This window comes from Cucurbita pepo, chromosome LG16 (assembly GCF_002806865.2).
Source record: "Cucurbita pepo subsp. pepo cultivar mu-cu-16 chromosome LG16, ASM280686v2, whole genome shotgun sequence".
Classification (NCBI taxonomy): Eukaryota; Viridiplantae; Streptophyta; class Magnoliopsida; order Cucurbitales; family Cucurbitaceae; genus Cucurbita; species Cucurbita pepo.
Window position 1 is genome coordinate 6,591,402 of NC_036653.1, and position 19,688 is coordinate 6,611,089.

At 36.0% G+C, this 19,688-nt stretch overlaps 4 protein-coding genes and 10 non-coding genes across 14 annotated transcripts; 1 reads left to right on the top strand and 13 right to left on the bottom strand.

The window, feature by feature from the left end:
• Window positions 1-1,649: 1,649 nt before the first annotated feature.
• Window positions 1,650-3,904, bottom strand: LOC111776805 (exocyst complex component EXO70H1-like). Its single transcript, XM_023656182.1, has one exon. The coding sequence runs from the start codon at window positions 3,788-3,790 to the stop codon at window positions 1,898-1,900; it is 1,893 nt and encodes a 630-aa protein (XP_023511950.1). The 5' UTR covers window positions 3,791-3,904; the 3' UTR covers window positions 1,650-1,897.
• A 1,044-nt stretch (window positions 3,905-4,948) lies between these two features.
• Window positions 4,949-5,022, bottom strand: TRNAR-UCG. Its single transcript has one exon. It is a non-coding gene; the product is annotated as a tRNA-Arg (tRNA).
• Window positions 5,023-6,998: 1,976 nt separating this feature from the next.
• LOC111776847 (protein SODIUM POTASSIUM ROOT DEFECTIVE 1-like) lies at window positions 6,999-8,167 on the top strand. The gene is made up of 3 exons (XM_023656237.1): window positions 6,999-7,507; window positions 7,591-7,666; window positions 7,744-8,167. Exons 1-3 carry the CDS (start codon window positions 7,052-7,054, stop codon window positions 7,932-7,934), a joined length of 723 nt encoding a protein of 240 aa, XP_023512005.1. The 5' UTR covers window positions 6,999-7,051; the 3' UTR covers window positions 7,935-8,167.
• A 4,023-nt stretch (window positions 8,168-12,190) lies between these two features.
• TRNAH-GUG lies at window positions 12,191-12,262 on the bottom strand. The gene has a single exon. It is a non-coding gene; the product is annotated as a tRNA-His (tRNA).
• Window positions 12,263-12,353: 91 nt separating this feature from the next.
• On the bottom strand, window positions 12,354-12,425 carry TRNAH-GUG. Its single transcript has one exon. It is a non-coding gene; the product is annotated as a tRNA-His (tRNA).
• Window positions 12,426-12,514: 89 nt separating this feature from the next.
• On the bottom strand, window positions 12,515-12,586 carry TRNAH-GUG. The gene has a single exon. It is a non-coding gene; the product is annotated as a tRNA-His (tRNA).
• Window positions 12,587-12,675: 89 nt separating this feature from the next.
• On the bottom strand, window positions 12,676-12,747 carry TRNAH-GUG. Its single transcript has one exon. It is a non-coding gene; the product is annotated as a tRNA-His (tRNA).
• A 96-nt stretch (window positions 12,748-12,843) lies between these two features.
• TRNAH-GUG lies at window positions 12,844-12,915 on the bottom strand. The gene has a single exon. It is a non-coding gene; the product is annotated as a tRNA-His (tRNA).
• An 89-nt stretch (window positions 12,916-13,004) lies between these two features.
• Window positions 13,005-13,076, bottom strand: TRNAH-GUG. The gene has a single exon. It is a non-coding gene; the product is annotated as a tRNA-His (tRNA).
• A 105-nt stretch (window positions 13,077-13,181) lies between these two features.
• Window positions 13,182-13,253, bottom strand: TRNAH-GUG. The gene has a single exon. It is a non-coding gene; the product is annotated as a tRNA-His (tRNA).
• A 106-nt stretch (window positions 13,254-13,359) lies between these two features.
• On the bottom strand, window positions 13,360-13,431 carry TRNAH-GUG. The gene has a single exon. It is a non-coding gene; the product is annotated as a tRNA-His (tRNA).
• A 106-nt stretch (window positions 13,432-13,537) lies between these two features.
• TRNAH-GUG lies at window positions 13,538-13,609 on the bottom strand. The gene has a single exon. It is a non-coding gene; the product is annotated as a tRNA-His (tRNA).
• A 315-nt stretch (window positions 13,610-13,924) lies between these two features.
• LOC111777051 (RING-H2 finger protein ATL74-like) lies at window positions 13,925-14,748 on the bottom strand. The gene has a single exon (XM_023656493.1). The coding sequence runs from the start codon at window positions 14,746-14,748 to the stop codon at window positions 14,107-14,109; it is 642 nt and encodes a 213-aa protein (XP_023512261.1). The 3' UTR covers window positions 13,925-14,106.
• A 237-nt stretch (window positions 14,749-14,985) lies between these two features.
• LOC111776837 lies at window positions 14,986-17,509 on the bottom strand. Its single transcript, XM_023656225.1, has 2 exons — window positions 17,006-17,509; window positions 14,986-15,993 (listed from the first exon to the last, which is right to left on the bottom strand). The coding sequence occupies exons 1-2, from the start codon at window positions 17,081-17,083 to the stop codon at window positions 15,130-15,132; spliced, it is 942 nt and encodes a 313-aa protein (XP_023511993.1). The 5' UTR covers window positions 17,084-17,509; the 3' UTR covers window positions 14,986-15,129.
• Window positions 17,510-19,688: the final 2,179 nt, after the last annotated feature.

Below are 19,688 nucleotides of genomic sequence, written 5' to 3' on the forward strand. Positions count from 1 at the left end.
ATATTTTTACCCGACCCAAAAATTTTCCCAACCCAACCCAACCAAAAAACACAAATTATATTAATATTTAATATAATTTGTGATAAAAAAATATTAAAAGTTTATTAAAAAAACAAATTCATCACAACAATAAAAAAAAAAAGTAAATCTTTATTTAATCTAAGTAAAATAGAATGATAGATTATGAAATTAAAAAAATGATAGAAAGGAATAGTTTAACTATACATCACACGAAGAAGATGTAAGGATACATTATAAAATTAAAAAATAATATAAATGATTAATTTAAAGAGACTATATATATATATATAATAAAAATACTTTTAAAATTATATTAAATAATCTATCATAAATCATATTTTTAAATTAAAATAAAACTTATCAAGTATGATTGGTTGGTTTATTCCTATTATAAACAATGTATTTAAAAATAATATAAAATAAATAAATAGATATTTGTTAATACATTACAAACCATATATATATATATATAAAAATAAAAATACCTTCAAAATCATATTAAATAACCATCATAAATATATTTTCAAGTTAAAATAAAACTTATAAATATGATTGGTTAGTTTATTCCTTTTATAAACCATATATTTAAAAATAATATAAAATAAATAAATAGATATTTGTTAATTTATTTATACAATAGGTTTAAAAACAAAATCAAAATGAAATATTAAGGTAATTTTTTTGTTAATTTATTCCCACTCCGGATAAAAATAATATGAAAATATTTGAAATTTATTTACACTAAGTTAAAAATAATATGAAATATTTGAAGTAATTTTTTATATTTAGAATAGAATTTTATAATATATAAAAGAAACTAAATAAAATAATATAAATATAAATCTTCAAAATCATATTAAATAACCATCATAAATATATTTTTAAATTAAAATAAAATTTATAAAGTGTGTGATTGGTTTATTCCTATTATAAATCACGTATAAAATGGAAAAATAGATATTTGTTAATTTATTTAAATAATATGTTTAAAAACATAATGAAATATTGAAATAAATTTTTATTAATTTATTTACACTATAAATAATATGAGTAAAAATAATATTTCGGTAAAATAATATGAAATATTTGAAGTAATTTTTTATATTTAGAATAGAAAAATGAATAAATAGATATTTGTTAATTTATTTAAACTTTAAAAACAAAATGAAATATTGAAGTAATTTTTTATATTTAGAATACAATTTTATAATATATAAAAAAAACTAAATAAAATAAGATAATATATAAAAGGAATTAAATAAAATAATATAAATATTTGGAGTAATTATTTATATTTAAAATAGAATTTTATAATATCTAAAGGAAGGAATTTTATAATATATAAAAGAAAGTAAATAAAATAAAATAATATATAAAAGAAATTAAATAAAATAATATAAATATAAATTTAAATATTTGAACTAATTTTTTATATTTAAAATAGAATTTTATAATATATAAAAAAACTAAATAAAATAATATAATATATAAAAGCAATAAAATAATATAAATTTAAATTTAAAATAGAATTTTATAATATATAAAACAAGCTAATATAAATATAAATGAAACTAAAAATAATAAAGTAATAAAAGAGATGAATTCGCCGAACCCACCCGCATGAAATATTTTAAAAAACACTGATTGCCTCTGACATACTTTAACATACGACTGAGTTCTGTTATTTATAAGTTTACTCGGTTTCGGGTTTAACCCGCGTTTTTTATCTTATGAATCGAAAACTGAACTGAAACACTTCAGTTCAGAAAAATAGCCCAACCGAACTCAACCCAACCCACCCAAAAACTAAACCAACCCAACCCCTATAATTTGGGTTGAGTTGATCCGGTTTAGAGTACACCCCTAACATAATATATTATTTTACAAAAAAATCTAGGCGAATCTCCTTGGAGAAAACCGCAGAAAACGGCGAGGAGTGAGACGAGGACCCGGTGCCTTCACTTTCGGATCCAGACCCGTAAAACAGATCCGATAAATAATTACCCAGGTCATCAGGGGATAATCGGACTGCCGGATCCGACTCAGAAACCCGCCCAGTACGAACCCGGTTCTCCGCGTAAAACTCGCCGTATAAAGCTCCAAGTTCCTTTGCCACCGAGATTCTTATTTCATCACGGAGCTTCTGATCGGGCACTTTCCAGGAGGTCTGTTTTCTGCAAGTTTCTTTAAAAGCTCTGTCGAAATTTCTGAAAGATTCTCTTGCTTCCTCCGGTGAGATTTCCGCTTTTACGTCCGCCGGCAGCGTCGAGATCACTTCACTCCATCCAATGCGCCTGTACTTGGAGGAGTACAGTTTGATCTTCGATTCGTGCTTCTCAATCCAGTCGCTGCCGAGGACGAATCGCAGATTTGAGGTGCGAACTTTGTTGACGATGTATTGGAGATTGTTGGCCAAGAACAAGTAGGAGAGAGCGACGTTGTTGTAATGCTCGCCTTTGCCGTCGAGTTTACATAGGAGGACAAGAATCAGCCAAGCGAAACGTAAGGTAATCGGACTATCTTCTTGCTTAGACGTTCCGTAGTATGATTCTGGCATTGGTAATTTTGTAGTTATAGGCCAATCGGCTAAAATGTCGTTGAGTATTCCCCTGTAATCGGAGAGGAACGAAATATAGTTCATCACGTAGCTAGTGAGCGGATGAACTCCGCCTCTAGGAACCGGTTTCTTCGATGATTCTTTCTGAATAGACGTTTCGAAGTCAGTGATTAATGTGCCAATGTTTTCTCCGAGTTTGACTAGTGTACTGACGGCTTGTGATTGTACGTTGGATGATGCTGTGGATGAGAAAATGCAATTTATCTCCGGACAGAGGCCGGCTATGGCTTCGTATAGGTCTAGTGTAATGAAAATTTTCTCCGGAGATTTCTTGTATTTGGCAACTAATTCTGGGAATCCAAACAGAGTCGTTGCACCGGCTTTAGAAATTTGAGCGAAGCACGATTCTCTGATGGTAAGGGAAGCCGAGAAAACATGATCGCAAAGGATTTTCTCTCCTTTGAACAGAGACTTCAATGCGGTTTTCACGCCTTTAAACCAGCTTTTTATTTTGATCTCAAGAACATCCCAATCCATCTTCTGAACTTTCGAAAAACTCAATTTCTCAATCCCTAGATTGTAAAGACTCTCGCCTATGACCGATTTCCTCACAGTTTTATAAATCTTGACACATTCTTTTCCATAGCCGGTGGATATCATACAATCCGCAATTGCTTTCAAATCCGCCATGGCCGACATAGAAACTCGCTCAACCTCAGAAATAGATTCTTTAGCAATTCCGAACTCATCTTCCGTCTCCAGTTCAAAATCAGAAGCCCTAGATCTGGCCGATATCGTCATCCGCGATTGGACTCTAGAAACCGATTCCGGATACAAATACTCACGATTAACCGACAAAATCTGGGAAAACTCCTTCTGAAGCCTCTCCATGGCAGTACTCATCAAATCATGAGCACTCACGAGCTTATCCGAAGATGAATCCTGAGAAGCAAGGCAGTGCATAGCAGCATGCAAATTCTTAACCACTTCGATAAACTGCCGAGCTTCATCACGGTCATCCCCTTGAAACAGAGAAACAGCAGTGGTGGAATCAGGTCCCCACCTCGCCAGAAACGATTTTGCAACCTCAAGATTCTCCTCCATGATTGAATCCGATGAAGGTGGGCTAGACGTGTGAGGCGACGGCGTTCTCGGTGCAGAAGAAAAAGGTGGAGGTCTGAATAACACAATCCTCATTCCCTTTCGCGTCATGATGGGTAAGTACGAATTCAAACAACACAAAATCGATGATGATAATAATAATAATTCAGAAATGAAATGAAATCAATTGAATCTGTAGAAGTGGGTAATTCGAGAGATTTTCTGGGGTAGAATTCGATGAGGAAATTGAGAATTGGAGGGGATTACTTATATACTATGAGGGGTTTTTCTGTCTTTTTCTATTTATTTTCATTATATTTATAGTGTAAAAAAAAAAAAAATGTTTCTGTTCTTTGTGGCTGCATTTTCCCAAGGTATTTGTTGTTTGTTTGTTTTGGTGCGACGTCGATGGGTGCGAACGCTGTCTTACCATTCTAATTCGATTGCCTGCAGACTGTCACACACTTTTTCCCTTTTCTTTTTTCCTTTTTTTGAAACAGAAGTAGATACCCAAACTTCCATTGCCTTTACAATTTCAACTTGTTCTAAAACGACCATTTTCTTAATTTTTCATATGTTTTTATGAATTTAAACATCATTTCAGTTCCATTTTTAGTTATTTGTTCAGGACCTCTCAATATTTTGAGCTATGTTTATATGAGTGGTTGAGATAATTTATGTTTAGTTGGTGTTATGTAATAGACAATTACCTAAATTAAGGGATATGTTTCTTGATGTACAAGAGATTGAATTCTAATTTAACCTAATTTAACTTAGAGATGGAGAATCCATTGAAATGAAAAGGTATCCGTTACACTTGTGGTGGAGTTAAGAAAAAGTGATTTTATTTGAATAGGAGATGATAAGTTGATTCATGAATATGAATTATCGAGGATAAAAGATAACGCCCAATTTGATCATAGCTCATTAAATATATTCTCCTATTAAGAATAAAACGTCAATTCTCCCATTTTAAATATTAGGTTGGATTCGACCTAAATAAAAAAAAAAAAAAAAAAAAAAAAAAAAAAAAAAAAANAAAAAAAAACATATAACAAGATAAATGAGCCACAAATTCATAATTAAAATGAGATTTGGGCTGGGCTCAATTAACTAGGCCCACTGAAGTCCTTTTAAATTGGGCCGGGCTCCAAAAAGCTACGACTTTGGCCCATTTAAAATACATTGAGATCGGTGGTGACTTGGGCTGGCTCCAAAAGTATGGGCCTGCCAATAAAAAGATGGATTAATTAATAAAAATGAAAAACTCGACCACAGTGGGAGTCGAACCCACGACCTTTTGATCCGAAGTCAAACGCGCTAATCCACTGCGCTATGCGGTCAATTTGTTAGCAATGCAATTTTTAATTAATAAAAAGTAATAGACAAAATTAAAACAATATTTTAAAATTAAATATTGAAGACGGAAAGTAATTATGGACTTTACGTAAAGGAAAATTTGACATGCTTCATGGCGCCCCTTGATTTCAGGATCAGCTCACTCTACTTTTCATATATTTTATATATTTATTTAATTTTATATTCATTTTTTTCTACTTCCATTATCAATTATAATTTAAAATATATTCATAAAGTTTTTAAAAATAAACCTTATTATTTATCGAGAAAATATAATGAGAGTACGTATTTAGTTGAATTATCGTGAGAATGGAGGAATACAGAAATGAAACTCGAAAAAAAGTAGCGTGTCTAAAAACTGTGATGACTCGAAAAGCTCAATCAACCTAATCAAACCCGTACGGTCTGGGTTCATTTATTGTAATATATATTGAAATTGAATTACAAATTTCAAATAAATGTTTTAAAGTAAGTAAATAGGTATTTTTTAATCAAAAATAAAATTTAGAATAAATAATCTGAACAACCGGATTGATTGGGTTCATTATTTAATAAGTCGAAAAAATGTCTCAACTTAATCAACCCGTAAAAAGAACCATTTGGAGAAGGGCAATTTAGTAATTACACATAGCCACGTGTCAGGAAGATTAATATTAGTGGGTTGGTGTTTCTCCATGTCCTTCTAAACGAATTGGTCCAAAAAAGTTTCCTCATTTTCTGGCTTGTTTGGTTTGTCCATATTTTATATCTTAATAACACGTATTAATTAGGGTTACAATCTTATTAACTACTAAATATTTTTTAAAAAAAGTATATACAACGAAATCGATCAATGTGCCACAATTATACTCGTCGAAAGATAGATACTCAGCATCATGATAATGTGAACCTTTGGCCAACAACGTTGAATCTTGTGGTAACGTTGGACATTATGACCTAAATCTTGTGGTAACGTTGAATCTTATAGGGTGTGAAAACATCTCTCTAATAAACGCGTTTTAAAATATTGAGGTTGACGACGCCAAATGTGACAATATCTACTAGCAGTAGACTTGAGGTGTTATAAATGGTATCACGTATCATAACCAAGTATTAGGTGGTGGCAAGGTGGTGTGCCAACGAAGACGCTGGCCCACAAGAGGGGTGGATTGTGAGATCCTATAGTTAAATAGAAGAATTGTAACGGCCCAGATCCAGTGTTAGCAGATATTGTACTCTTGCTCTTTGGGCTTTCCCTCGAAGAAACCCATATCCACTGCTAGCAGATATTGTACTCTTGCTCTTTGGGCTTTCCCTACAGTTCCGAGGAAACCCATATCCACTGCTAGCAGATATTGTACTCTTGCTCTTTGGGCTTTCCCTTGAGGGGAACACAGATCCACCGGCAGATATTGTCTTCTTTGGGCTTTCCCTTTCGGGCTTCCCCTCAAGGCTTTAAAACGAGTTTGCTAGGGGAAGGTTTCCACACCCTTATAAATGGTGATTTGTTCTCCTCTCCAACCAATGTGGGACATCACAAGAAGGAAACATTCCTTATAAGGGTGTGAAAATTTTTCTCTAGCAAATGCGTTTTATAACCATGAAATTGACAACGATAAGTAACGGGCCTAAACAGATAATATATACTAGCGATGAACTTGAACTGTTACTTGAACTCGGGATTTGTGAGACAATACCCACTAAGCAATTGCCATTATTTATTAACAAAAATGCATATTATGTGCCAAAAATAAGACCATATAATAAAGACAACTCTCTGTCGTTCATGTTCCTAAGAGTGGAAGTAATCATATCATACCAACAAAAATAATTTCATTTAAAAATTTCCAAAAAATTAAAAAAAAAAAAAAAAAACCCCAAAAATTAATCACAAGGCTCGAAATTACGTAATTACCCCCAATTCTTTCTCGTGGGTCCCACCCTTCTTCTTCTTCTTCCTCTTCTTCCTCCCTTTCTCTCTTTGCTTAAAACCAAAATGGTTGCTCTCATTTCATCACATATTTCAATCCCAACATGAAAAAATTGGACTTTTTCTGCAAATCCAGAGCTTCCACGGCGGTTCGTTCAAGTTTCGGTCGTCGTCCGGTCGACGGAGATGCAAATTCCGGCGACCGGAGGAAATGGCAGCTTCCTTTTGAGAATCACAGAAAGAGTACGAGCTGTTCTTCTGTGAATCGGAAGGATCATTATGATTTACGAAGAAAAAGCTGCGCAGATGTGGATGATTTGAAGAGCTCTGTTTCTGGGTCCTCTGCTCGTTATCTCTTGAGTGATTCATCGTTCATTGACTGGTTACCGGCGGTCTCCGGCGAGGATTTTCCGGCGAAACCGCCGAACGAGAGGAACATGATAAGCCATAGTTCGTTGACTCGATCGTTGACTGTCCATGAATATCGTGCCCAAAAATCCCCTTCCTCTGTTCTTCAATCCCCTGTTTTGAAAACAGCTTCTTCGACTGTTCATGATCAGGTTTTGTTCTTTTTAAGAATAATTTCTTGTTCTTTTCGTTATAATTGGTCGGGATTTTAAAATTTTCTTTCGTGATTCAAAAGGTTGTGGTTCTTAAGGTCTCATTGAACTGCAAAGGCTGCGAGAAAAAGGTGAAAAAACACATCTCCAAGATGGAAGGTAATGGATTGAATTCGACAAAGCTGTTCTTCGTGTTTCGAAGCTAAAATGTTCATATAGTGTTGATGATTGTGCAGGAGTTAGCTCATATAGTGTCGATTTCACAGCTAAAAAAGTGACCATAATTGGAGCAGTGAGCCCTTTTGATGTCTTAGCCAGTGTGTCGAAGGTTAAGTATGCTCAGTTCTGGACATCGACGAGTTCTTCTTCGTGTTCGTCGTCTTCTTCATCTTCAACTCCGCAGTCGTGTTCGTCATCGACATTTTGATCGACGGAGCTATTTGCTGCAAAAATCCCATCTGGGTTTTGCTTGTATTATGCAGAAAAGTTGCAGAATTGATGTTTTTCTTTCTTCTTTTTCTGTTTTGGGTGTAAATTTTGCTGTTTTTGTGATGAAGTTGCAGGAGTAATTCTGTGTTTCCCTGTGGTTTAGTTTGGGGAATAATCAACAATGTCGGTGTTCGCTGTTTTCGGGATTAAATCTTTCCAAATTTGACGTTATGTGTAGCTACTTCTAACGACTATACGTAGCTCGTTTCGTAGAGAAACTATTCGATGAGACTGCTACTATGTAAACGTCTACTTCTAACGACTATATGTAGCTCATCGTAGAGAAACTATACGATGAGACCGCTACAAAGTGAACATCTACTTCTAACAACTATACGTAGCTCGTCGTAGAGAAACCATACAATGAGACCGCTACAAAGTGAACATTTATTTCTAACGACTATACGTAGCTCGTTATTGAGAAACTATTTGATGAGACTGCTACAATGTAAACATCTACTTCTAATGGCTATACGTAGTTTGTCGTAGAGAAACTATACAATGAGACCGCTACAAAGTGAACATCTATGTCTAATGACTATACGTAGCTCGTAGTTGAGAAACTATTTGATGAGACCGATACAATACAAACATCTACTTATAACGACTATACGTAGCTCATCGTGGAGAAACTATTCAATGAGACCGCTACAATGTAAACATCTACTTCTAACGACTATACGTAGCTCATCGTGGAGAAACTATTCAATGAGACCGCTACAATGTAAACATCTACTTCTAACGACTATACGTAGCTCATCGTGGAGAAACTATTCAATGAGACCGCTACAATGTAAACATCTACTTCTAACGACTATACGTAGCTCATCGTGGAGAAACTATTCAATGAGACCGCTACAATGTAAACATCTACTTCTAACGACTATACGTAGCTCATCGTGGAGAAACTATTCAATGAGACCGCTACAATGTAAACATCTACTTCTAACGACTATACGTAGCTCATCGTGGAGAAACTATTCAATGAGACCGCTACAATGTAAACATCTACTTCTAACGACTATACGTAGCTCATCGTGGAGAAACTATTCAATGAGACCGCTACAATGTAAACATCTACTTCTAACGACTATACGTAGCTCATCGTGGAGAAACTATTCAATGAGACCGCTACAATGTAAACATCTACTTCTAACGACTATACGTAGCTCATCGTGGAGAAACTATTCAATGAGACTACAATATAAACATCTACTTCTAACGGCTATACGTAGCTCGTCGTAGAGAAACTATTCGATGAGACAACTACAATGTAAACATCTACTTCTAACGGCTATACGTAGCTCATCGTCGTAGAGAAACTATTTGATGAGACAACTACAATGTAAACATCTACTTCTAACGGCTATACGTAGCTCATCGTCGTGGAGAAACTATTCAATGAGACCGCTACAATGTAAACATCTACTTCTAACGGCTATACGTAGCTCATCGTCGTAGAGAAACTATTCGATGAGACTGCTATAATGTAAACATCTACTTCTAATGACTATATGTAGCTCGTCGTAGAGAAATTGTTCGGTGAGACTATTACAATGTAAACATCTGCTTCTAATGACTATACGTAGCTCGTTGTAGATAAACTATTCGATAAGACGGCTACAATGTAGACATGATTATGTTTGCAGAGGTTGTAGTGGGAAAGAACATGGAGGAGAAAACATCATTAAAACTTTCCAACAGGGAGAAACTAATTGCATGCGGTAGCAGTGGTGGGTGGGCACTCAAAGAAGAAAAGTTGCCTTTTCACATACACCTCTTTTCCTGTCTTGTTCATTAACAATGCCTCTGTTTGGAAACCTCCATGGTTCTTTTTACCATGGGCTTACTACAAACCTATGTAAATTTCCGGACCAGGCTCAAGCTCACTGCTAGTAGATATTGTTCACTGGCCCGTTACGTATCACCGTCACGGAGAGGTTTCCACACCCTTATAAGGAATGTTTTGTTCCTCTCTCCAGCCGATGTGAGATCTCACAATTCACCCCTTTGAGGGCCCAATGTCCTTGCTAGTCCACTGCCCGGTGTCTAGCTCTGGTACCATCTGTAACAGCCTAAACCCACCGCCAGCAGATATTGTCCACTTTGGCCGGTTACGTATCATCGTCAGCCTCACGGTTTTAAAACGCGTCTACTAGGGAGAGGTTTCCATACCCTTATAAGGAATGCTTCGTTCTCCTCTCCAACCGACGTGAGATCTCACAATCTACCCCCTTTGGGTGTCCAACATCCTTGTTAGGATGCTCTGATAGTTTCCATACCCTTATAAGGAATGCTCCATTCTCCTCTCCAACCGACGTGAGATCTCACAATCTACCCCCCTTTGGGTGTCTAACAATCCACCCCTTAGGAGGCCCAGTGTCCTCGCTAACACATCGCCCGGTGTTTGGCTCTGATACCATTGGTAACAACTCAAGCCCACCACTAGCAAATATTATCCTCTTTGGGTTTTCCCTTTCGGACTTTCCCTTTCGGGCTTCCTTTCAAGGTTTTTAAAACGTGTCTGTTAGGGAAAGGTTTCCACACCCTTATAAGGAGTGTTTCGTTCCATTCTCCAACCAACGTGGAATCTCACAATCCACCCCTTAGGGACCCAGTGTTCTCGCTAGCACACCTCCCGGTGTCTAGCTCTGATACCATCTGTACCAGTCCAAACCCACCACTAGCAGATATTGTCCACTTTGGCCCGTTACGTATCACCATCAGCCTCACGGTTTCAGAACACTTCTACTAGGGAGAGATTTTCACACCCTTGTAAGAAATGTTCTGTTCCCCTCTCCAACCAATGGATTCAAACGAAAAATATGAAGGCGATCACAACGAGAAACATACTTAACCTAATAGTATGCATACAACGGAGGAATCAACCCCCTTCAACATCTCTCGTAACGTATTAACATAAGTTCGAGCCAAAATAGCCACACTCACTCTCACCCCTAGTGAAGATAACCCTGAGACTCAGGTGGGTCTGATGTGAACAGCATATTTTGAGAGTGCTCTTTTGCTTTAAGTGTATCATTGTGAATGAGCCACGGTGAACCAGACAAGGACAACCGGGTGGAGCTTTTGCTCCCAAGTCTGTTTCAACTTTGGCAATGGTGGGTCATCTTCTTCTCTCTCATTCTCTAACCCTATCTTACCTTCAAACTTTATCATAATCTTCCACACATATGCGACAAGACCTTTTCTTTAATCTTACTCATCCCCTTCTTCTTATCAAACTTTCCATAGGTTTGGTACCCATTGAGCTCATAGCCTAAATCATAGATGGTACTAAAGAAGCTATGAACAGTGTATAATTTTTGGTTTGTTTTGAGAAATATGGTCATTTGGTTCGGTGCACCAGCTGAAATGGATACGCTTTGATGAGGATCGAGGATTATTGGGAGTGAGTCCCACATTGGTTAATTTAGTGGAAGATCATGAGTTTATAAGTGAGGAATACTATCTCCATTGGTACGAGGCCTTTTGGGGGAAGCCCAGATCAAAGTCACGAGAGTTTATGCTCAAAGTGGACAATATCATACTATTGTGGAGAGTCGTGATTTTTAACATGGTCAAAAGTGACTAAAGGGTATACTTTGTTTGAGGGCTCCAGAGAAAGGAGTTGAGTCTCGATTAAGGGGAAGCTATTCGAGAGCTCCATAAGCCTCCGAGGAGGCTTATAATGTACTTTATGTACTACGTAGAAGTCATAAAGATCGGAACCCGGAGCAATAAGAACAAAAGCCCTACCCCAGCTACACCTACGGGCACTTCAAAAGGGTTAGAAGATTGAATGTTGTTTTCATAGAGAAACTAGGGCAGGTTTTCAAGTAAGAAATTACACGCAGATATCATTAAGGCGTGTCCTGTACATACTCATCTAGCATGAATCTTCATTTCTATATGAAGTTCTTACAGAAAACTGCAGCCATTTCAACATTTGATTAATACCCATGTTTCCAAAACCCTAGAATTGAAACCTAAAAATTGGTGAAGCTTGTTCTGTTTAGTCTATGAAACCCAAAAATTGTTCTCTGGTTTTCTTTTGTTCTGTTCTTTCAAAATTTTTATTCCATCTTCTGTTTTTTTTAATCTTAATTTTTCTATTTTTTCGTGGGTAGTTGAACAATTTTCTAAGAAGAGGATTTAAAAAAAAGAAAAAAAAACAAAAAAAGGAAAATGAATTCATGTGGCTGCTGGGATTCGAGCCCAGGTATCCACGGCCACAACGTGGAATTCTTACCACTAAACTACAGCCACTTGGTAAATATAGAATGCATTAAGTTTTTTTTTACTGTTAGTAAATGTTAAAATTAGCTAATAATAGCATAATACTTGGAAAATGAATTCATGTGGCTGCTGGGATTCGAGCCCAGGTCTCCACGGCCACAACGTGGAATTCTCACCACTAAACTACAGCCACTTGGTTCCTATTAAAGTATTAATTCTTTTTAATCATAATAAATGTTAAAATTAGCTGGATTAAGAATATTGATAAACATATATATCTTATGTGGCTGCTGGGATTCGAGCCCAGGTCTCCACGGCCACAACGTGGAATTCTCACCACTAAACTACAGCCACTTGGTTACTATTAAAGTATTAATTCTTTTTAATCATAATAAATGTTAAAATTAGCTGGATTAAGAATATTGATAAACATATATATCTTATGTGGCTGCTGGGATTCGAGCCCAGGTCTCCACGGCCACAACGTGGAATTCTCACCACTAAACTACAGCCACTTGATTCCTATGAACTGCATTAAATTGATTTTTACTACTAATAAATGTTAAAATTAGCTAATAACTTGGATTAAAAGAGAATACAGTTATAATTTATGTGGCTGCTGGGATTCGAGCCCAGGTCTCCACGGCCACAACGTGGAATTCTCACCACTAAACTACAGCCACTTGGTTACTATAAAAGTATTAATTCTTTTTAATCATAATAAATGTTAAAATTAGCTGGATTAAGAATATTGATAAACATATATATCTTATGTGGCTGCTGGGATTCGAGCCCAGGTCTCCACGGCCACAACGTGGAATTCTCACCACTAAACTACAGCCACTTGGTTACTATAGAATGAATTAAGTTTTTTTTTACTGTTAGTAAATGTTAAAATTAGCATTAATAGCATAATACTTGGATTAAAAGAGTAGATAGATATAACTTATGTGGCTGCTGGGATTCGAGCCCAGGTCTCCACGGCCACAACGTGGAATTCTTACCACTAAACTACAGCCACTTGGTTACTTTAGAATGAATTAAGTTTTTTTTTACTGTTAGTAAATGTTAAAATTAGCTATTAATAGCATAATACTTGGATTAAAAGAGTAGATAGATATAACTTATGTGGCTGCTGGGATTCGAGCCCAGGTCCCCACGGCCACAACGTGGAATTCTTACCACTAAACTACAGCCACTTGGTTACTTTAGAATGAATTAAGTTTTTTTTTACTGTTAGTAAATGTTAAAATTAGCTAATAATAGCATAATACTTGGATTAAAAGAGTAGATAGATATAACTTATGTGGCTGCTGGGATTCGAGCCCAGGTCTCCACGGCCACAACGTGGAATTCTCACCACTAAACTACAGCCACTTTGCTTCTAAATCATGCACTTTATCTAATAATTATAATTTATTATTAATAAATGTTTAAGTTACCTAATAATAAATCATAAACACTATTGAAGTTCTTCGGCCGATGATCATTTTGTTTTGGTTTTTGAAAATTAATCATATTTCCTGGTAATTTCTTTTCATCATTTTCGTACCTCTTAAAGAAATATTTAAATTTCCAGCCAAATTTTCAAATAAATATAAGGTTTTAATCTAAGAGGGACAATTATCTTCCCTCCGTTTTCTGTATCATAGAATTCGATCAACTTCCACTTGCTGAACATGAAATCTGATGTTGGGGAAACAAACTACAATTTCACTGATGGAGTTGCTCATAAACACAATTTCATTGGATGAGTTGGGATCATGATTTCGAAGGGAAAATCGTCGTTCTCTATGCTACATCGAAAATGTTGCCTTCCGTCGATTGAATTGCCTTTGTCAAATGCTTCAAATCGGATTGCAAATCGTTGTGGTTCATCGGTTTCGTTGATCTGATCCTTGAACCGAAGCATCTCTTCTCAAATCTGGATTCTGAAGAATTTGAGCACGAAGTGTTTGATAATACGATACTCTTTCTCCGTCAACGTCTTCCCTACTGAGCGTCTCCAGCATTGCTGAAGAAGAATCAGGAGTAGGACAATCGATTGAGAGATTCGAGACGTGCAATCTGCAGAGAGGGCAACTCGAATGGTTACGGAGCCAGGCGTCGATGCAAGAACTATGAAACGAATGATTGCAATTAGGTAAGTTTTTAATCAATTCGCCTTCTTCGAATTCGCCCAAACAAACAGCGCATTCTGTATTGATGCTTGCCGTTGATTCGGCTTCTTCGTTCTTTTTGAACTGTGATATAGGTAGCAAACGAATCGTCGAAGCCTCCAATCCATGGACATGCACTTGCGGAGAAGGATCGTTAGGGTTTTCATCGAATTGGACAACAGATCGACCGCAAAACAATCCATGAAAGACACGACACCATCGTTTCAATATTCTGTAGTTGCTCAACAGTAGGACGACGATGCATACGATGGCGATGATCGAGATTGACCATGGACTCCAGCTAGAGTAATCAGGTACCGGAGATGGCGGCGGCGGCGGTGGCGGACTTGATGGCATGTAAGAATATAGAATCGTAGATTAGAGAAAAGCATTTGAGATGATAAAAATTATCGAAGGGATTTGATGATTATTCTGTTGATCTATAAATTGAGAAGAATAGGGAATCTTGCACCTGAATATCTCCGTCAAAAAGCAGATTGAAATTGCATTTAGATGATATCCAAGTAGAAAACGAACAAACACATTGAATGCTAGTTAAAATACTTAAATATGGCTGTTTCTTGCAATTCTTTCTGCTGTGGAAATAGATTGATTAGCATGAAAGGGTCGATGATGAAGTTAATTTTGATGTAAATAAAGCTTCAAATCCCGTGATTAAAACTACCAAGTCATTTTTTACACTGCCAACTCCAGATCTTGATTTGTACAATGGTGTTCTCATTGAATTTTCTGTCTCTTGGCTGCTAGAATCTGAGCGTTACCATTTGGAGCCATCAGCCAGGCACTGTTGAAGCAAGAACCAGAAGATGAACAAATTTGAGAAGACCCACGAGACATTTCAGGGTGTAGAAGGGAATGCAGTGGCTTTGGGGAAGGGCTGCTGGGTTTTGAATGGGGGTTTATGCAGCCATTGACAAGAAGAGGGGGAATCTTGAAGGCTTGCAATGGAGGCGGATTACACCATTGGGGAAGCGGCCCGGCGACGAGAAGTGTCTGAAGTAAAGGACCTGCTTCTGTAACAGCTTGCAGGAGATTGCCTTTCTGAGGCAATGTTCTTCCCTTGACGAGATTATCCATCACAGTAGAGAACAGATCAGCCTTTTCTGTTTTGGGAGTGTCCAGAGGCGGCTGATGGGCAGCATTGTACTCTGTGACCAAGGGCTGAGCTAGAAAACTTATTTTGCTTGAATCAGCCATGTTTGGAGTGGAGAAATCTGGCGATGAAACTCCATCAAAGAACGAATCGGCCGGTGAAGAACCATATGAGTGGTGATTATAAGTCTCATAGAGACTGTTTGATTCTGTGATGCTGGAATTTGCTTTGGTGGGTATGTTGAGAGGGCTTTCAGGGTGGAAATGAAGCAGAGCTGGTAATTCAGTTGCAGCAGTGGGCATAAACTTGTTCATCAGTTTCTGCAGCTGATCTCTTGCTTCGTCTCGTTCTTCATATGCTGCCTGCAGGAGAAGAAGTAAGCTCTTCACTTTCTCTTTGTTCTTTATACTTTCTTCATTTGCTTCCATTTTTAGTGACTCAAGTTCAATAGTCGTCTGTAGTAGTTTCTGCTTCAGATCCTCCACGTTCTGCCAATTGAAACTAGATTTGTTAGTTCTCATTGACTGATAGAGAGAATTATCTCAATTTATATTAGGGAAGGCTTCCCTAAGAGAATTATCTCAACTTATCCAAGCCTATAGCTAGTAGATAGTGTCTTCTTTGAGCTTTTGCTTTCAAGTTTTCTCCCAAAGTTTTAAATTGCGTTTACTAGGAACTTGTAACAGCGCAAGCCTACAACTAGTAGATGTTGTCTTCTTTGGGCTCTTCTTTGTAGGTTTTCTCTCAAAAAACGCGTCTATTGGGAACTTGTAACAGCCCAAGTCTATAACTAGTAGATATGGTCTGTTTTGGGCTTTTCCTTTCCGGTTTTCTCTCAAAGTTTTTAAAACGTGTCTACTAGAAAAATGTTTCGTTTTTCTCACTAACTGATGTGGGATCTCACACAACACTACTACGTTTACTTTTCCCATAAAGATAAGGATAAACTATTGGGGGATCAGGATGAGATTATAGAATGCGAAGAAGGCGTCCATTGTCAAATAGTGCTGCAAAATTAGGTTCTCACAAATCAATGCCTTGGAATAACATATAGAATTATCTCATCAATACCGACATATTCCTTTCCATTTGCAACCAAACATGCTCAAATATTAAAAAAAAAAAGTCATGAACAGCACAAACACTGTTACTCCCCACCCCTGCTGCAGCTACTAGGAACAAGACAAGTATAGCATTTGTGTCCACTTCCCCCACCAAGGAACAAAGAAAACAAAAAGATCTAGCTTGTAAGTGCCTTGTGATATAGGAAAATCATTACAGAATCCAACTTCAGTGAACATAAGAGATCATTTTGAACTTAAGAAAAGCAGAAAACAGAGTGAGGAAAAGGGGAAGAACAAACAAACAAACAAACAAACAATCTATGCAAGGATAAGCCTTCCTAATTCAAAAACCCCCAAAATTGGGAAGACCCAGAAGAAGAAATGAAGTGAAGCAAGTCTTGGAAGATGAACAAGAGAGAGAAAGAGAGAAACCCACCTCCTGAAATCTCCATAAACAGCCCACGTCCTCCATGGTTTCTCCTGCTTGCTCAATATGGAGAGAAGAATGGAGCATGAGAATGATATAAGCTCAAGGTAGAGAGAGAGAGAGAGAGAAACAGAGTGTGTGAGAAATGGGTTATTTTTGTTTTTGTTTTTCCCCTTCACAAAGTTGCAGAGAATGGTTGTAGTCGCATCAAGAAAGAAAAAGAGAGAGAGAAAAGAAGGAGAGGGTGATGTATAGAAAGAAATGGAAATTCCAAATTGTACGCCTCAGAGGGAGGGCGTATTGAATTCCATTACAACCCCCTTCCAAATGGAAAGAAAGAAAGAAAGGGAATTCCCTATCTTTCTCATTCTCTCACATGCAGGTCAAGAACAGGCAGTAAAGACGGGGTTAGAGTTTCCTTATATGAATCCCTCTCTCTCTCTCTCTCTCTCTCTCTCTCTCTCTCTCTCTCACTACAATACAAATACAAAATGCCTACCTTTCTACGCTTAGGCTCCGTGGCCCATTATCCTCCCAAATTGCCTCCCTTTCAAACTTTATTTCCCTCCGGCGGCTCTCTCTCTCTCTCTCTACTGTAACACTTTTACTTGTAAAAGGGGGTTTTCTTGTTATAGAAATGGGCCCATGAAAGCCCATCTTCTTTTCTCATCTCATCCATTTGGGACGGATAACTTTGTTAGATGAACACGACTCCTTACCGTGGTATGATATTATCCACTTTGAGCCTAAGCTCTAATAACTTTACTCTGGGCTTCCCTAAAATACCTCATACCAATAGAGATAATATTCTTTGATTATAATTCCATGATCATTCCTTGAATTAGCCCATGTTGGACTTTCATCCAACACCTTCCCTTAAACGAGTTTCGACTCATTTTCTTTTAGAGTCTTAGTCATTTTTTACTAAGCCTTCGAGCCTCACAATACTTTTGTTCAACATTTGAAGATTCTATTGACATGACTAAGTTTAGGACATGACTCTAATACCATGTTAGATGAATACGACTCTCCACAATTGTATGATATTGTCCACTTTGAGCATTAACTCTCATGACAGCTTTGCTTTGTGCTTCCCAAAATACCTCGTATCAATGAAGATAGTATTCTTTGATTATAATTCCATGATTATTCCCTAAATTAACTGACGTGGGACTTTCATCCAACAAGCTCCACAATAATTATTACTCAATTGAAATTTAAATATTAATACTTTTGTTTCTTTTATCACGAAAAGAAATAAGTTAAATTTTAAGTTTAGTCGATGAACTTTGATTACTTGTGTTATAAATTAAATTAATTTATTTATATATATATATATATATATATATATATATATATATATATATATATATATATTTATTAGTAGAAAATTTGTTGGAGGGCCAATTATATAGTTTTAAATTTAGAGGGACTAAATAGATATTAGCATTTTATTTTATGTTAATGTGATATTGTAGAGAGAGAGAGAGAGATTTTGACATTGTTTTGTGTCCTTCCAAAAAGTGGGAGTCTTTGTAATTTTACGTTACATGACACAGCTGTCCAGCAAAGAGGAGACCGAATTCGCTTTTACCTCCCTAGTTTCCTAACAGCTAACGACTTTACCTGTCGACCACCCTTTGGAATATAGTCACCATTATTATTATTATTATTATTATTATTATTATTATTATTATTATTATTATTATTATTATTATTATTATTATTATTATTATTATTATTATTATTATCATCATCATCATCATCTAGTTTCGAGAAAGAAGTTGAAAATTTTCTCGAAAAGCTTACAAAGATTCATTTGGTTTTTTTCTCTTATAGATGGTAAGAATTGAAAAAGGGTTCGAATCCTATTGAGAAGTTCTAAAAGTTCACCCGATATCATAAATTGTTGAAGTATATATACATGCATGCATGACACGTGTAAGACTGAGAAATAGTTGAATTGAATTTAAATAAATAATTTTTTAAACAATTGGTTTAATTCTAAAATTATTTTTTTTTAGTTTAAAATTTTTTAAATGTAATTTTGAAAACTCATATTAAAATATCAACTTTTTAATAACATAATTAATAACATATTTGAATTAATTTGTATTGAGTTAACTATTTAACAAAATTATTTGAATTGAAAAAAAAAATTATATCTCAATTAATTAAATTTAATCTAAAAAATGTCTCATTCAACTAAATCATAACTTTTCAACCTATAATAATTTATAAACGGATTAATTAATTGACAGAGGTCCTGAAGAGCAAATTCACATGGGAAGTTGGGTAGGTGTCTACAATGGACCATTAGGAAATTGACACGTGGCCAAATGTCCTAGTCAGTAGCGCCGGACAGTGACCGACGTTCTGCATGGTTCGGAGAACCTTTCCCTTTCTTCACCGTGTGATGTGGCACATGCAACTGCCGATTAATCGTACTACTCACGTGGCTATTTCTAGCTTGCACGTGCCTCGCCCCCTCATTTTAATTTTAATTTTTGTTAATTTTAATTAGTATCGATAAACATGAATTAGTCTATGTCCTATTCTAATTATCACTCAATATCCGCCGTACTCCTAGAGATGCCTTATATATATATATATATATATATATATGTTACATTACCCATATTATTATTATTATTATTTTAATCTAAAAATTGTCGTATCCATTTCCTTATTT

Excerpts from the sequence above, each read along its gene's own strand:
- LOC111776805 (XM_023656182.1), bottom strand. The coding sequence starts at position 3,790 with ATGACGCGAAAGGGAATGAGGATTGTGTTATTCAGACCTCCACCTTTT.
- LOC111776847 (XM_023656237.1), top strand. The coding sequence starts at position 7,052 with ATGAAAAAATTGGACTTTTTCTGCAAATCCAGAGCTTCCACGGCGGTT. Across the intron at positions 7,508-7,590 it reads CTTCGACTGTTCATGATCAG|GTTGTGGTTCTTAAGGTCTC; the intron begins GTTTTGTTCTTT and ends GTGATTCAAAAG. Across the intron at positions 7,667-7,743 it reads ACACATCTCCAAGATGGAAG|GAGTTAGCTCATATAGTGTC; the intron begins GTAATGGATTGA and ends ATGATTGTGCAG.
- LOC111777051 (XM_023656493.1), bottom strand. The coding sequence starts at position 14,748 with ATGCCATCAAGTCCGCCACCGCCGCCGCCGCCATCTCCGGTACCTGAT.
- LOC111776837 (XM_023656225.1), bottom strand. The coding sequence starts at position 17,083 with ATGCTCCATTCTTCTCTCCATATTGAGCAAGCAGGAGAAACCATGGAG. Across the intron at positions 15,994-17,005 it reads GTTTATGGAGATTTCAGGAG|AACGTGGAGGATCTGAAGCA; the intron begins GTGGGTTTCTCT and ends TTCAATTGGCAG.